The sequence below is a fragment of the Oncorhynchus masou genome, chromosome 19 (assembly GCF_036934945.1).
Source record: "Oncorhynchus masou masou isolate Uvic2021 chromosome 19, UVic_Omas_1.1, whole genome shotgun sequence".
Taxonomy (NCBI): domain Eukaryota; kingdom Metazoa; phylum Chordata; class Actinopteri; order Salmoniformes; family Salmonidae; genus Oncorhynchus; species Oncorhynchus masou.
In genome coordinates, this window is record NC_088230.1 from 15,312,074 (window position 1) to 15,329,321 (window position 17,248).

The 17,248-nt window shown below is 41.6% G+C and overlaps 1 protein-coding gene across 1 annotated transcript in view; it reads left to right on the plus strand.

Annotated features, from left to right (window-relative positions):
* The first annotated feature begins 391 nt into the window (after positions 1–391).
* Positions 392–17,248, plus strand: part of esr2a (estrogen receptor 2a) — a 38,059-nt gene continuing 21,202 nt past the window's right edge. Inside the window, exons 1-2 of the mRNA XM_064925055.1 lie at positions 392–532; positions 16,241–17,105. Coding sequence (XP_064781127.1) covers positions 16,642–17,105 — 464 coding nt within the window. The 5' untranslated portion in view covers positions 392–532; positions 16,241–16,641. The remainder of the gene's footprint in view (positions 533–16,240; positions 17,106–17,248) is intronic.

Sequence of the window (17,248 nt, forward strand, 5' to 3'; positions counted from 1 at the left end):
CTGCAGGGACGGTGGCTGGGATAAAAAATAAATAAAATAAAAATATAGGACAAAACACATCACAAAAAGTGAGACAACACAACACTACATAAAGAGAGACCTACTGTAAGACAACATAGAATGGTGGCAATACATGACAACACAGCATGGTAGTAACACAACATGACAACATAATAGCAACACAACATGGCATAACCAACAGCACAAATGGCAAGAAGATAGAGACAACAATACATCACACTTGACTAGTGCAGGGTTGATATTTGGCTAGGGGAGGGGTGCGCGTTGAGGAGGAATGACGGAGTTCCTAATATGTATTCCGTACAGGCTATATCAGTTATATCTGAGTATTTTCGGACACACTGTTCAATCTCCTCTGCTTTCTTGTCGTGCGCGCTTGACGAAAACGTCGACACAGTTGGTTGCTGAACGAAGGACAGAAACTGCATGTCAATGTTCCTGATGAATTTGGTTTTTCTAACTGACCATTGGAACTTTTCTGACAGTCTGTGCGGTAAAATTTGCACGAGAGGTAGGTGACAACACGAAAATTAGGTTGGTTTAACTTGTAATATTGTAAGATGCTACACTGCTATTTGAGGTCTAACGTTATCTACTGAATCCTTAATAACGGGTTCAAATTATAGATTTGTTACTTTTGAGCGTCATATTTATTTTATTTCAATATACCACAATGCTATCTTATTGTTGTGTACATAATTCATTTATTAATGCAATGGGTATTCATTTTTCTGTCCATCTTCTGAAATTGTATGTGCTTATGTGTTATTATATTTTGTTAATTTAGAGCCACCGGCAAACGTGTGGTTAACTAGCATTTTCCACAGCACTTTTCACTCAAGTGGGGCAGCACCCCACCACTTTTTGATTTGGTTTAATAAAAAATATTGTTGCAAAAGCGTTAAGAGCTAGTCATATTTTCTACAATAATTTACACAATTTGTCACCTTGTGCACAATGAATCTATGCTTCACATCGGAGTGTGGCAGGTTCTGTGCGTGTCGGGCAATCAGATTCGCGGAAATCAGAGGTTGCGCGGCTTGGCACTACGCACTAAAGAATGCAAAACTCGCTCTTCACTTTCGAACAGTATTTATTTAGCAAACATGATAACACATCACTTCCTACAGACACAAGCAAAAACAATTAACAGAAAAGTTGCAGCAGCTACATCAAAACATTACCAATATGACATGGTGTATGCCATAAAAAAAACTGAAATATGTCAAATCTCAGCAACTGGTTTACTGATAAAAATCGCAGCTGAATAGAGCCTACTCTGCCAAGGTAAACGAACCAGTAACATCGGCTGGCTTAAGCCACCTAGACATTTTCAATCCAAAATGATTAACTGGAAAATCAATCAACATAATAGTAATGACATGGAAAACTGTGTGTGTAACTTTTTAATTACAGATGCATCTGCGGACTAAATTCCACTTCATGATGAAGGAAGTTTATGATGAACTTCAACAACAGCATTGGAGTCGAGACCAGGTTTTGTGGAATCTAGCTCTGACTACATTGATCGCCCAAGGTCGATATATATATTTGAAGTATTGTGAAATGCCCATATTTTACCTATGTTTGTCCTTTGTATTTGCGTGCCTTTCTTTATTTGCTGAAATTCATACTTTTTCTATTAAACGTTAACAAAAGACAACCGTTGACTGTTTTCTCATTGCTGTTGCTCAAAAATGGCAACTCAAAAGTATGGATTTCAGCAAAAAAAGGCACGCAACTACAGAGGACAAACATAGGTACACGGTGGGTGTTTCAAAATGTACATTTTTTTAAAGTATTGACCCATTATTTCACCTATTGACCGAATCAATGTAGTCGAAGCTAGATTCAACAAAGCCTTGTCTCGGATCCACGGCGTTGGTGGAGTTCATCAGAAACTTCCTTCACCATGGAGAGGAGTTTATTCTTCTACAGATGCAACCCTAAATAGAGCAAGTTCAGCCATGTTAGTTATATTGTCCAATTGCAGTTGTCTCTGTCTGTTAGTCTAGTTTTAAACTAGAATTCATATGAACAAGTACAATGTTACTGCAGTTTGACAGGGTTTTCATCATTCCACTCTTTCAAAAAAACATGTTCCAGTTGGAACCAAATAAGGTTCTTCAGAGCAATACCATAGGCCAGGATCATCAACCAAATTTCAGCCGCGGGACAAATGTAGTTTTTTTCTTGAGCAGATGGTCAGAGGGCCGGAACATAATAAAACATTATTTATAGATTGCAAATTGACTGCAAAAAGAAAACCCAAACAGATAATATTTGACTATAACATAATTTCCAACCTTGCTTACATTTTGTATATGCTCACATACACTGAGTATACCCCCACCCCTTCAGAACAGCTTGTAGGGGCATGGACTCTACAAGGTGTTGAAAGCGTTCCACAGGGATGCTGGCCCATGTTGACTGACTCCAAAGTGTGAAAAAGCCAGCAGTGTTTGCAGGTCTTGACAAACCGGTATGCCTAGCATCTACTACCATACCCTGTTCAAAAGGCACTTAAATATTTTGTCTTGCCCATTCACCCTCTGAATGGCACACATACACAATCCATGTCTCAATTGTCTCAAAGCTTAAAAATCCCTCTTTAACCTGTCTCCTCCCCTTAATCTACACTGATTGAAGAGGATTTCACAAGTTACATCAATAAGGGATCATATCTTTCACCTGGTCAGTCTGTGATGGAAAAAGCAGGTATTCTTAATGTTTTGTATACTCAGTGTATATCTCTCTATTATGCGTGGGGATACTTTGGAACAGATTTCCAAAATAAAAATCACTTCTAGCTGATTTGCTGGTGTTTTTTCAGCCCACCAAGTTTTTTTTTTAAAAACATACGGTATATCTATTTTTTTGTGAGGAGCTCATAAAGCTTGGTGGGCCAAATAAAATCACCTGCGGACCAATCTTGGACCGCAGGCCGCCAGTTGGGAAACCCTACCGTAGGTGAACCATGAGGTTTTCTGAGGAACCTTAAATGGGATGGGTCTTTGACGAATCATACAAAAATCAAGAGTTTCAATTAACCATCATGAAAGATTCTACGAAAAACCTTTTATTGTTATTTGCGGGACTCAGATGGTTCTTAAAATTTTGTTAGGTCTCGTTTTCTAGGTGTTGTTTTAACACTAGGGCAGGGGTGTCAAAGTCATTCCATGGAGGGCCTAGTGTCTGCAGTTTTTTTTCCTTTCAATTAAGACCGAGATAATGAGGTGAGGGGAGTTCTTTAATTAGTGACCTTAATTAATCAATTGAGTACAAGGGAGGAATGAAAACCAGCAGGCACTCGGCCTTGGTGGAATGAGTTTGACACGTGCTGTAGAACCTTATTTGCACATTTCCTAGAGTGCCTTTCGAGTTTTGAATTTTAGAGCTACCAGTACAACCCATGACTGTGTTTGCTAGTGAAAGACATGGTTGTTGCATTCATGAATGTTCAGTTCTGTGACCTTCACCTAGCGAGATCCTAAGTGAATGTGTATCATTAAGTCACATTATGCTGGCTGGCTAAGTGGTGTGTACATAAATATTAGTATCCAGCCAGAGTGGGGATATCCAACATTTTGAATTTTTGGCAATGAAGCCCGTTATCTACTTCCTCAGATTCTGATGAACTTGTGGATACCATTTTTATGTGTCTGTGTGCAGTATGAAGAAAGCAATTGCGCTAACGCTAGTTAGTAACTAACTAACATTAGCGTAATGACTGAAAGTCTGAAAGTCTGGTAATTGCTAACATGCTAGATAGATTTCCAGTCATTGTGCTAATGCTAGTTAGCATTGGCTTGCAAAACTTCCTCTAACTTCCTTCGTACTGGATGCAGAGACATAACATTTTTATCCATGAGTTCATCTGACTCTGAGGAAGTAGATAAAGAGGCTTTATTGCCAAAATCCCATAGTGTACCTTTAATTAATTAATCAATCAATGTACATGCAAAAACAGATATCGATTTGTTTTTTCTATAAATCATCCTTCAAAAGAGTATGCTGGGAAATATGACTGATGGGATATGGTTTTGGTTAAACTCTGGTTATTAACACAAGTTTTTTTGTGTTAATTTAACTCCTGAATCAACAATAGAAATGTTACACAAAAAAATGAACACTAGTTACCACTGGCCAATTTGTTATGTGATATAAAAGGGACAATTAAACAGGCTTCCATAGAGCAGCAGTAAAATAACAATAGCGAGACTATATACAGGGGGTACCGGTACAGAGTCAATGTGCAGGGCACCGGTTAGTTTAGATAATATATACATGTCGGTAGAGTTATTAAAGTGACTATGCATAGGTGATAACAACAGAGAGTAGCAGCGGTGTAAAAGGGGGGGGGGCAATGCAAATAGTCTGGGTAGCCATTTGATTAGGTGTTCAGGAGTCTTATGGCTTGGGGGTAGAAGCTGTTTAGAAGTCTTTTGGAACTAGACTTGGTGCTCTGGTACCGCTTGCCTGTCGTTTGCAGAGAGAACAGTCATTTTACAACTGATTAATCCCTTTGTCATACAGTACAGGCTCTGGAGTTTCATCCAGGCTGAATCACAACCGGCCGTGATTGGGAGTCCCATAGGGCGGCACAAAATTGGCCCAGCGTCATCCGGGTTTGACCGGTGTAGGCCGTCATTGTAAATAAGAATTTGTTCTTAACTGACTTGCCTAGGTTACCTGATCAATCACCCCACCATCTATATATTTTTTGAAAAAGCAATTGGTTCCAAAGAAATGGAAGCCTGAACAAGCCAATGTGTGCGTTTGTGACAGGTTTGTCACGAAAAGATGCTCGACTATGCATATAATTGACAGCTTTGGAAAGAAAACAATCTGACGTTTCCAAAACTGCAAAGATATTGTCTGTGAGTGCCCCAGAACTAATGCTACAGGCGAAACCAAGATGACATTTCATACAGGAAATGTCCCAGATTTTGAATGCGCTGTGTTCCAATGTCTCCTTATATGGCTGTGAATGCGCCAGGAATGAGCCTACACTTTCTGTTGTTTCCCACAAGGTGTCTGCAGCATTGTGACGTATTTGTAGGCATATCATTGGAAGATTGACCATAAGAGACTACATTTACCAGGTGTCCTCTTGGGGTCCTCCGTCGAAGTTATTGCGCAATCTCCAGCTGCGTCCACTTTTCCATTAGGTTCAGAGGAGAAGGGCAACTGCCACGAATGATTTATCATCGAATAGATATGTGAAAAACACCTTGAGGATTGATTCTAAACAACGTTTGCCATGTTTCTGTCGATATTATGGAGTTAATTTGGAAAAAAGTTTGCCGTTGTAATGACTGAATTTTCAGGGTTTTTTCTTAGCCAAACGTGATGAACAAAACTGAACATTTGCTATCTAACTGAGAGTCTCCTCATTGAAAACATCTGAAGTTCTTCAAAGGTAAATTATTTTATTTGAATGCTTTTCTTGTTTTTGTGAAAATGTTGCCTGCTGAATGCTAGGCTTAATGCTATGCTAGCTATCAATACTCTTGCTTGTGTAGCTATGGTTGAAAAGCATATTTTGAAAATTTGAGATGACAGTGTTGTTAACAAAAGGCTAAGCTTGTGAGCCAATATATTTATTCCATTTCATTTGCGATTTTCATGAATAGTTAATGTTGTGTTATGCTAATGAGCTTGAGGCTATGATTACGCTCCCGGACACGGGATTGCTCGACACTAGAGGTTAAGAACACATTCTTATTTACAATGACGGCCTACCCCGGCCAAACCCTAACCCGGACGATGCTGGGCCAATTGGACTCCCAATCATGGCTGGATGTGACACTGGAATTGAACCAGGGTCTGTAGTGACCCCTCTAGCACTGAGATGCTGTGCCATAGACCGCTGCGCCACTCGGGAGCCCTGTGAAGCCATGTGCTAAACAGAGTGAGTATGGTAGTGTACTAAACAACCAAAGATTTCAACACTAAAGGCTGGTTTATACTATGTCTATCGAAATGTCTGTAGACAGTTGTCGCAGTGATCTATTGTCATCCAACATGAAATCAGCAGACTGGTGGTCCAAAATATCATAAGTGTTGTATTTTATCATCAAAACTCATCTGTTTAAAAATACATTTAGTATGTGTCAATCTAGCAAACCAGGTAACTAAAGTAAACTTTCTAAACAATGTTTTGTTTAGTTTCTAGTTTGTTAGCTGGCTAGCCAGGTCAAATAATGACCATATCATAGCTGACAGCGTCTTCACTTTTGTCAAGATCATTATTTACAAGTTAATGGCGAGCTATTTACAGAAAATAGCTTACGGTTGCGAGCGTGATGAAAAGCAGGACAATTTTAGAACTTGGACACTGTCTCGTTGGCCTAACGTTATATCCCAATTTGACTTAGGTGCAGGTCAAGTTGTTCTTCACATTAGTCTCTGCAGGTAGCTAACCAACGAGGTGCAATGTTAGCTTTCTGACAATTTGAAATGTATAATAATTGAAAATGTAGCTAGCTAGACTCTTACCCATATACATGGATGACGGCGTCTCCCTCTCTGTCACGGATGCTGTGATTTTCCTTAGTTTGAAGATGTAATCCGGAGTTTTATGCAACAACCTTCTGTGTTCTGTTTTCGACACTCCCCAATCTCCTCGGCTATCATACTCTGCTTCCACTGAGCATTCCACTGGTTTCAACTCGGTCAACCTCTTCCGTGACAACAACACTGTTGGTCGGCGTTAATTCCCCATCACTGTCATCAGAAGACTCTACAATGTCTGGTTCAGAAGACTCTACAATGTCTGGTTCAGTATCTCTTTTGCACCTAAATCGGGAATTTCCTCATTGTCTGATTTGAGTCAGAGAGCCAGAATGATCATCCTCCAGAAAGTGGAAATCATTAGTAACACGCTTGAAGTTCTTTGTGATATCTTTCAAAAAAGCTGCGTTAGAAAGGATTACCTACACATACTGACCAGGTCATGTTATAGACAGAAGATGCTACATCCAACTCATCTCTCAGCAGGTCTAGCTCATCCATTATCTCAGCCAAACGAGGCTAGCGGGAAGGTTGGCTCGAAACCAACTTGGCTCGTATTAACAATTTTGTTCGTATTTACAGATGGCATATACGCGTTTTTTTATTAAGGCACATAAAAGTTCACATGTTCCAGATCGCATTTTGATAAAAATGTTTAGTTTACGTTCAAAAGCCTCTCCAGTGCAGTAGAGATGTGCGACATACGCATATGCTGACAGGATGTCTGTACAGTTATAAAGAAGTGTGTTGGATCCACAGTGTCATAACCACACAGCCACAAACGTTTCACTCTTAAATAGTCAATCATTTATTTGAGAATAGCCTACTTTCATTTAGCACAGGTTTAATGGGCAACCGGATTGAGTATGTAGGTAGGGTTTTGAATTTATTCAGGCCAATTCATATTTTCATTCATGCAGTCGCCTTAAAAGGTTTTTCACAAGAAAACTTTCATCTTAATGAAAAATGTCAGTTTGGCTACACTGTCACGACCACATAGTCGATTACTTTGATATGATTTATTCGTCACCACTTACACCAGGGGTTCCCAAAGTTTTTTGGCCCATGACTCCATTTTGATATAAAACAATTTTTTTGCAACTCCAACATGTAAAAAAAAAAAGGAATGTAATTAAAAACAATTTTTTACCTTTTTAATTGGAGCTATGACAGTCTGTCAAACTGTTTTAGATTGATTTGTAATATTTAAATCTGAAGGAAGTACAGTTTGAACAGTAGCGTGCCATGGTTCTGGGGCCTGGGCCTTCAGTGAAATCCTACACAGTCCCACCTGAATTAATCCACCTCTTATTACCATCATTATGATGCCATGGCTCTAGACACTATACATTTAGACAAACGCAGTATAACCAGGCATTGCGTCACCTTGAAATTGACATTTTTATTCAGAGAATTGCAGTGGAAGAGTACAATACCTTTTCATTGTGCAGCTTCGTTGCCCTGCGCGCTTGTTCGTTGAGCTGTAGATCCACTCGGGTGTCCCCAAAAGTTTTCAAAAGCACCATTGTTTGTAAGTGCCCAGCCGTACTTTGGTGTCTCGTTGCTGCCTTGGTTAGAGAACTCAGGTTTACAAAGCCAGTGTGGCTCCAAACACCAAATCGATCACTTGCAAATAATAGGCATTCCCAGCAGTACAGTTTGCAGTGCTTCTCGGAGCCTGTCTTTGTAGCGTCAGCTTTGTAGCGTCGGCGTCTACCTCTCCTGACAATGTCTAACTTTTCTTGAAAAGTTTGTCTTGAGAATGGCGTTATAATTATATCCTCGACCAAATCGATATCTTCTCCTTCCGCCATTGTGGGTTGAAAAAACAGTTTAGTAGTACGCGAATTGTAGTTTGTAGTTTGCCTTGCTGTACAATCACATGTACTTATTTTACAGTAAACTGTTTTCAGAGAAAGCTCACTCAGATAACCTCAATAGTGGTGTGTCCATTGGTACTCTCTCTAAATTTTGCATCCATGTGTCTTGGACAGAGAATGTGCTCTTTAGTCTAACAATTGCAGCAATCAAGTGGGTAATTTGAGATGAGAACGGGTTTGAATTCATTTTCCATCAACCCTAAATTAATATGTTGTCATGTTGTGTTGCTGCCATGCCATGTTGTCGTCTTAGGTCTCTCTTTATGTAGTGTTGTCTATCTTGTCGTGATGTGTGTTTTGTCCTATATTTTAATTTTAATTCCAGCCCCCATCCCCACAGGAGGACTTTTGGTAGGCCGTCATTGTAAATAAGAATTTTATCTTAACTGACTTGCCTAGTTAAATAAAGGTAAAAAAATATGTAGGTCAATATTTTCAACAGCCTTTTTGTTTCTCCCATTTATCTTTTGTCATGTTCTGTTCTTTCCTTTTCATTTTTGACATGTCATTGAGAATCAGCCAAGCCTATTTGGGGATCTTGGAACACAGTTAAAATTCATATTTATTGGCCTTATGCCATGTAGTTCGTAAATTAGACAAATGTCTTTGCTCTAGGAAGCATGTTGGCCTATATGTGGGGGTGTCCTGTTTTTGCAACAAAAAAAATACCCCCAAGGTCAAATCTCCAACCATGACTTTTCAGTCTTTTTGGGTCAGCAAATGCAAGCAAGGATGAGGTTTTGGTTGTAATTGAGAAACGCGCTGTACAAATCTTCAAACGGCAATGCCTGTGCATGACTAGTTCGAGCAGATTTTCTCTAGAAGGTGTGTGATTTCAGCTAGTGGAGTGTGGATACTTAAACTGGGAGGTGAATATGGTTTGGGATTGGAGTTAGTGGGTTTAGGGATATTCAGGGCAGTAGTCCAAAGTACCTCTTAAGGCATTTTGCTGAGTGAAATTAAGTACTGTACACTTTTCGACTTCCTCTAAGTATCTCAGGGATAAGAGTCCTTGCACCCCTCCCCAGTAGTTTTACACACGTAAGCTCAGTGAGGCAGATGAGAGCCTCAGAAGCATGGATTCAATGTAGAAAATGCTCAGGCAAGTAACAGTCTAGCTGGCTATTGGCTCACCTCTTTCATTTCTGGGTACAGTTAGATGAAAGTAATTTGGTGTATGGATGTGCAACAAATGCAAACATATAGTTGATTCTTAAAGGGAAGATTGAACCCTGATCTCCAGTGTGAAGGCACATGTGCTTTTTGCCAGGTCTGCTATGACATTTGATGTTTTTATCTATCTATCTCCGTGGTCAATTTGGCTCGGAGTTGCTGGGTCTGTGCTAGCCTGCTGAGCTAAAGCCTAGGCATTTGCTGGGAAAGCCAACACAAACATTTGGGTTTCGTAGTTGTGCTGTAATGTGTAGGAGCACGAGGCTGGGGTTTCTTGTATCTCTGAATTGGCCAAGTAGTGGCATGATGGTGTAAGGTGATGTTGGATTCGTGTGGGTGTTATAACATCAGGCATGTGGGATGAGGTGCCGTTTTTTTTTTGGGTTGAATAGCCAGTGTGCACGAGTCTGTCCATTAGGAATCTTCTGCCTAGAACTTTAGATTGGGCTAATGTGCAGCAAAGCTCTCCAAATAGGGAAAGTAAATGTGTTGGTTGGTCTTCTATAGATGGTGTTGGCCCTGTATCTTATCCATACTCAGTAGGTTTAGTAGGTGGGAGTTGCTCTCTCACGCTTCATTGCCAGCTGTTTTCAGGACTGAGTAGTGGGGAGGCTGCTTTCAAGGCAAGGTCACTGCTTCAAACGAAACACCGAAAGTCCCCCTTCATGTGCTTTCGCCCTGAAATAATAATTAAGGATGCAGAATGCTCTAGTAATTGTGCTTTATGTTTTAAAATACTTAAAATTGGCAACAAAAAACACCAAAGCCATTAATATCCCAAACTTCAATCAACTTGGATTTATAAAATTTAAAAAAAGGAATATTTGTATGACTGTATGATTTTGCTATATGTTTGTCCTCTATTGCCTGTGTTTTGCAAGGGCCAAGTTCAAGTGTAAGATTTTGATAATCTAGACCAGAGAAATCTAGATCAAAAGTTACATTTAAAATGCAGAACTGGTGCCGAACTGTGCTCAAAATATATTGTTCACTGCAATCTGAGAATTTCCAAAAAACAAGAATAAGTCTTGGACTACATTAGAGCTGGGCGATATGGACAAAAATCCATATGGCAAAAAATTTCCTGAATTGATGCGCTAATGATAAATAGAATGATACTTAAAAAAATGTATCCTTTAAACTACTGCTACTAGTTTGATGGTTGTTGCCATCAATTGTCCCATTAACAAATCACCCATATATCACCCAATCACCCAACATATTTCATTTCAAACTTCACATTTCTCTAGTATAGTCTACTTATCGTAATGAACGATATCAGAAAAATGCCTATCATATGGTCGGTGTTGAAAATTTCCGATTTATCTTCCCAGCTCTAGACTACATGTGGTTTTATTCAAGACCGATGTATTATTCCAGACAGAGTACAGTTCTCAGTGTTGAAATAGCACAGCTAGACAATACACTGGCTCGTCTGTACTCAAGCTGGGACGGACAAGACTAAATGAGAAATCGCTGTTGAACACCCTGAGACAGAGGGCAGCGAGCATACACTGTTTGGCGGAAATTGGTGACTTGCGAGTCCGACTGTGCAGCAACAGTGGTAGCGGCAGCATGAATCAGTGTGTAAACGAACAAACAAGCCCTCATGGCTCCTCCTCGTCGCTAATCTCTTGTTAAATTTGTAGAGGACATGGATTTACCGTGGAAGGCTTCACACTGGGTAGAGTGGGATATATTTCTGACAAACCCCTGGACCTACAGTATAGCGCTACCGCCAACACTAAGATTTACCATTGCATTAGGTTAGTTAAAATAAAGCCCTAGGAGCGCTTGTTGTCAGTAAGTGATTTGTTTTACACCACAGATAATTAAAGTAGCTAGCTAACCAGCTAATATAGTTATTTAAATGTGTTTACAGTTGTGCTCTACTGCTCCTGTCCTATTTTGCTAGCTGTCATAACTGCCTCACATGGAACCCAAACCGGCTGCGCACGTGCGCCATCGTGCATAAATTTATTTTGTCCCCCCCCACATCAATCGCGATCACGACACGCAGGTTAAAATATCAAAACAAACTCTGAACCAATTACATTAATTTGGGGACAGAAAAGCATTAAACCTTTATGGCAATTTAGCTAGCTAGCTTGCACTTGCTAGCTGATTTGTTCTATTTAGCTAGCTTGCTGTTGCTAGCTAATTTGTCCTGGGATATAAACATTGAGTTGTTATTTTACCTGAAATGGACAAGGTCCTCTACTCTGAAAATTAATCCACACATAAAACGGTCAACCGAATCATTTCTAGTCATCTCTCTTCCTCCTAGGCTTTTTCTTTTCTTGACTTTATATTGCCATTGGCAACTTTCATAAATTAGGTGCAACACCGACCTCGTTCGTCTTTCAGTCACCCACGTGGGTATAACCAATGAATAGATGGCATGTGTGTATCTGTTTCTATAAACCAATGAGAAGATGGGAGAGGCAGGACTTGAAGCGCAAACTGCATCAGAAATAGAACTGACTTCTATTTTAACCCTTGGCAATGCAGACGCTCGTTGGCGCGCACGAGCAGTGTGGGTGCAATAATTGAATAATATAGATTTCAAAATGTATTTTGCAACGCTCACGCACACGCAACGCGAGCGGTGTAGTCAGCCTGTCATGCATCCAAAACGTGATGGGATGGTTTCAGCTATGTTTACATTTTGGGCATTGGGATGTGTGCATATTCCTAGCCTGTTGAAGTAGCAGTGAAAGTGTGCTATATAGCCTTTGCTAAGGGGAAACACTAAACAATGATTTACATTTAAGAATTATTAACCTCTCCTTGGAACTGTGTTTCCCAGCAACACATGGGTCATAAAAGGCGACAGACGCCTGCTACCTGAGCTCGTCTGAAACCTGTGTGTGTCTGTGTGTACACACCAATGTGGGTATGTCTTCTGTCACAGTGCATACATTTCTGACACACTATTTACACAAAAGGCTGGTAGCAGCACAGGGTCAGCCTTACAGCATCACCCTTACAGCAGTTTAGGGGTTAAATGTCTTGCTCAAGGCCACAATGGCACTAGGGGATGGCACCAGCCCTGGGTATAGTATATTTCAACTACATAATCTAGCTGTGCTTGCCTGGTTTGCCATTGTAAGGTGGTAGTAGTAATTCTTAACTGAGACCTGAACACTTACATTAGCTCCAAAACAAATGCCTATCCTTTATCTCAGCAGGCTAACACAATTTTGCAGTGTGCATGAAACCCGGGCTTGAACCCACCTAGTCAGTAAGATCAGTAATTATCTGGTTCACCCACCAGATTTTCCGACTAAAAAAGTGGTCCCCCTACCAGCCGCGCTTAGTAGCGAGGGATGACCCTGCATGTGTCTGTCTGTTTTTTGTTTCTATATATGTCTACACATTGGGGTTAAGGTACGTTTATTTTGGCTGGCTTCCCATAAAAACTGCACTCGGAGCACTGGACTGTCGTAATGTGAGTCCTGCACCAAGTCAGACGTCCTGCAGTGTCACAATCAATCAATACACGGAGAAGACCCAGTATTTATCAATTGCACAATTAACAGTTTGTAATCAGTAATGTAACTTTTGGATTACCCAAACTCAGTAAGAGGCATTATAAGATGACAAAATAAATATTACCGATCTATGGCAGGATAAATCAATGTTGGAGGTTAACATAGTTGGCCATAAATGGATGTTGCATTTGACTTTAAGGGATGGTTATGTAGGCTTTTTCTAACCCACCTCTTTCTACTACAGACAATAATACGATTATGCTATATCTTTACCTATCAAAAACAATTCTTTATAGGCAGCTTATAGTTCTTAAATTCAACCATTATTGGGTTAAAATACACATATAGCCTACATTTGTGATCAGCCATGCACAACAACTAACATCTGTAAATAGCTCAATTCCAGTGAAGCAGTGTGATTCATAACAATGCTGTATGTAGATATGAATAATAAGTGATCCGTATCGCCCGTAGGCTACACTGCTGTCATTCTTATCTCCAAGCGTTTATTCAAGTTGGATAATCTTTGGATGCCGACAGCAGTCGCACCATTGGAAGACATAGATTGGACTGTAGCCTAAAAAAAGTCCATTCCTGCTTTTTCCCGCAATCCATCAAGCACATTTGATGTGTCATCATAGTGGTCTCGTGACTTTCTCGGGCTGAAAAACATAAACTTGTGTGAATACTCTCAAAGCAGCCGGTCCAGATGGTATCCGATATGCGCAGACCAGCTGGCTGGAGTGTTGCTTAGGACATATTTAACCAGTCTGTAATCCCCTCTTGCTTCAAGATGTCCACCATTGTCCCTCTACCCAAGCAACCAAAGGTAACCTGCATAAATGTATATTGCCATGTAGCACGCTGTCATCATTAGGTGATTTGAGAGGCGGGTTAAGGACCATATCAGCTTAGTGTTGCATGGTATACCGAAACAGTACTTTTTCGATACTAGAACATGAGAAATGTCTCTGTAATATAATTCATTCTGTCAAATATCTCACGTCGTCTACTGATTGAGAGAGGATCAAGTCTGTCTATTAGCACAGCTGATGTCCCCGTACAGCACGAGAGCACCGTGCCTGTTCCACTAACTTATTGCTAGCTCTAGCCTTCCAGTGACTTCAGTAATTCCTCATGTGTCTGGGCTGCATTACCACTTATGCAGCGCAGAAGTTATCACACTTGAATAATGCAAAACAGCATGGAGAAATGTTAAAACTGTTAATTACTGTTCCCAAAACAATGTCCAGTACAGGCTAGAACACTGCAAGGCTGGAAGATATCAGTAGCTTCCAGCTTTGTAGGCAAACTTTCCTTGCTAGCTTACAGCTGAAGCCAACATCTATTCTCTACCCGAGTACATAGTTTACGATAACATTACGTAAAATATTGCTGATTTTCAAACCAAAAAATTACGAGTTCAGTTCGTCTCCCATGCCTCTCATCTCTCCCATCTTTGCTCGAGCCTTGAACTAACTTTGTGTGAATGACGTCATGGTTCTTAAAGGGAAAGCGCACACTTTTAGGAAAACAACCTCTCCCCCAACATCAGCAAAACCAAGGAGCTGATCGCGGACTACAGGAAACGGGGATGAACACGCCCCCATCTGCATCGACGAGGCTGCTGTGGAGAGGGTCAAAAGCTCCTCGGCGTGCACGTCACAGAGGATCTGACATAGTCAAATCACACCGACACTGTAGGCGCAACAGTGCCTCTTCAACCTCAGACGACTGAAGAAATTTGCCATGGGCCCTCAGATCCTCAAGAAGTATAATAGCTGCACCATCGAGAGCATCTTGACCAGCTATATCACCGCCTGGTATGGCAATTGCACCGCCGTCAACCGCAAGGCTCTACAGAGGGTGTGTGCGGGCATTTACACCAGGCGGTCTCTGAGGAAGGCCCGGAAGATTGTTAATGATCCAGTCACCCGAGCCACTCTGTTATCATCTGGCAAGGGGTATTGGAGCATCAAGTGTCTGACCAACAGGCTCCAAGACCGCTTCGAGACTAGCAAAACTAAAGTATGAGAGCACCAGCTGTTTTGGAAGCTTGTGTGGTCACGCTGTCCGTAGCGAGTAAGACCTTTAAACAGGTCAACATTCACAAGGCCAGACAGATGACCAGAATGTTTTTATTTTTCCATTATTTTACCAGGTAAGTTGACTGAGAACACATTCTCATTTGCAGCAACAACCTAGGAATAGTTACAGGGGAGAGGAGGGGATGAATGAGCCAATTGTAAACTGGGGATTATTAGTTGACTGTGATGGTTTGAGGGCCAGATTGGGAATTTAGCCAGGACACCAGGGTTAACACCCCTACTCTTATAATAAGTGCCATGGGATCTTTAATGACCTCAGAGAGTCAGGACACCCGTTTAACATCCCATCCAAAAGACAGCACCCTACACAGGGCAGTATCCCCAATCACTGCCCTGGGGCATTGGGATATAATTTTTTAGACCAGAGGAAAGAGTGCCTCCTACTGGCCCTCCAACACCACTTCCAGCAGCATCTGGTCTCCCATCCAGAAACTGACGTGGACCAACCATGCTTAGCTTCAGAAGCAAGCCAGCAGTGGTATGCAGGGTGGTATGCTGCTGGATATGTACTCAGAGCATGCGCTGACCAACTGGCAAGTGTTTTATTGACCATGTCAACCTGCCGTTTTGGACGCGCTCTGGTACCTCTTGCCGTGCAGTAGCAGAGATAACAGTCTATGACTAGGGTGGCTGGAGTCTTTGACCATGTTGAGGGCCTTCCTCTGACACCACCTGGTAGGCTGTCTCATTGTTGTCGGTGATCAGGCCTACCACTGTTGTGTCATCGGCAAACTTGATGATGGTGGTATAAGGTCTCAATTACAAAGAGTGCTATAGTGAGTGGAGCTGTGGAGGTTATTTGAGTAGTGTTGAAAACCTGGATCGTGTTCAGTAGGCAGAAAAACTGTCCTGTCATAAAATAAAAAATATATATGAAAGGAGATTGGATAGTGCAATCCCCTTTTTAAAAATACAAAATAAAGTTATGGAACATCTTCGGTTTTGTGCATAGAATGTTATTGGCTCTCAATAATTAGTTTGAGTTTAATGTATGATGTTTTTGTGAAGTGCTCTGTTTGACACAATCTTTTTCTTTCTTTCCCTACAGTTGGAATCCCCTGATATCGGAGACCCTGCCATTGTCATTTTTTGATGTCGTCAGAGATCCATACACGGATGGATGGCTACTCCACTTATCGATTCTGGGAAAAAGCCACATCCATGTCTGGTGACACAACCCCTGAAACCGTGTTCCATGCTGATTATTTATTATAGCCAGATCCTCTTGTAGGTTTCCTATAGTCGAGTCTCTTGCTTAAATTCTCATAGACATCTGCTAAAGCCTGCTTTGAGATCTCCTACAGTTGGGACCATAAGCACATGTCTAGGATCAGCTTTTCCTCCCCCAATTATAATCTCAATCATTAATGAAGGAAAAATTCACAATTGACCTTAAATCAGCTTCAAGGGACACTGTCATCCTCCTACTGGGAGTGGTGTGTCTCATTGATGTCACAATATAGAAGACTACCTGGCCTGCATTCAGAGCTCCCGCAGTCGCCAATGGCTGCGTCTCCACTCCCGGAGCGTGACTCTGCGACCCTTCTGAAGCTGCAGGAAGTGGATCCCAGCCGTGTTGGCCGCAGTGGCCGCATCCTCTCGCCCATCTTCAGCGCCCCGTCCCCGGCACTGCCCATGGAGGCCCACCCCATCTGCATCCCCTCGCCATACACTGACATCGGGCACGACTTCAACCCCTTGTCCTTCTACAGCCCCACTCTGCTGAGCTATGCTGGGCCCACGCTCTCTGACTGCCCATCCACCCACCAGTCCCTCAGTCCCTCCCTCTTCTGGCCCCCCCAAGCTCACATGGGGCCTCCATTGTCTCTGCACCATCGGCCCCAATCTCGCCCACAGCAAGGCCAGCCAACCCGAGTGTCATGGGCGGAGCCCCACGCCCTATCTGAGAGCAGGTAGGAAGGAAACTGAGTTTCTTCACCCCTTGCAGGCTTTTGTCCTAGCCCAGCACTAACAAACATGATTCTACTTATAAACTGGGCAAAAGCCCCCACACATTGCAGACCTCCAACTGCTGCATTTCATTAGAAAATTCAGA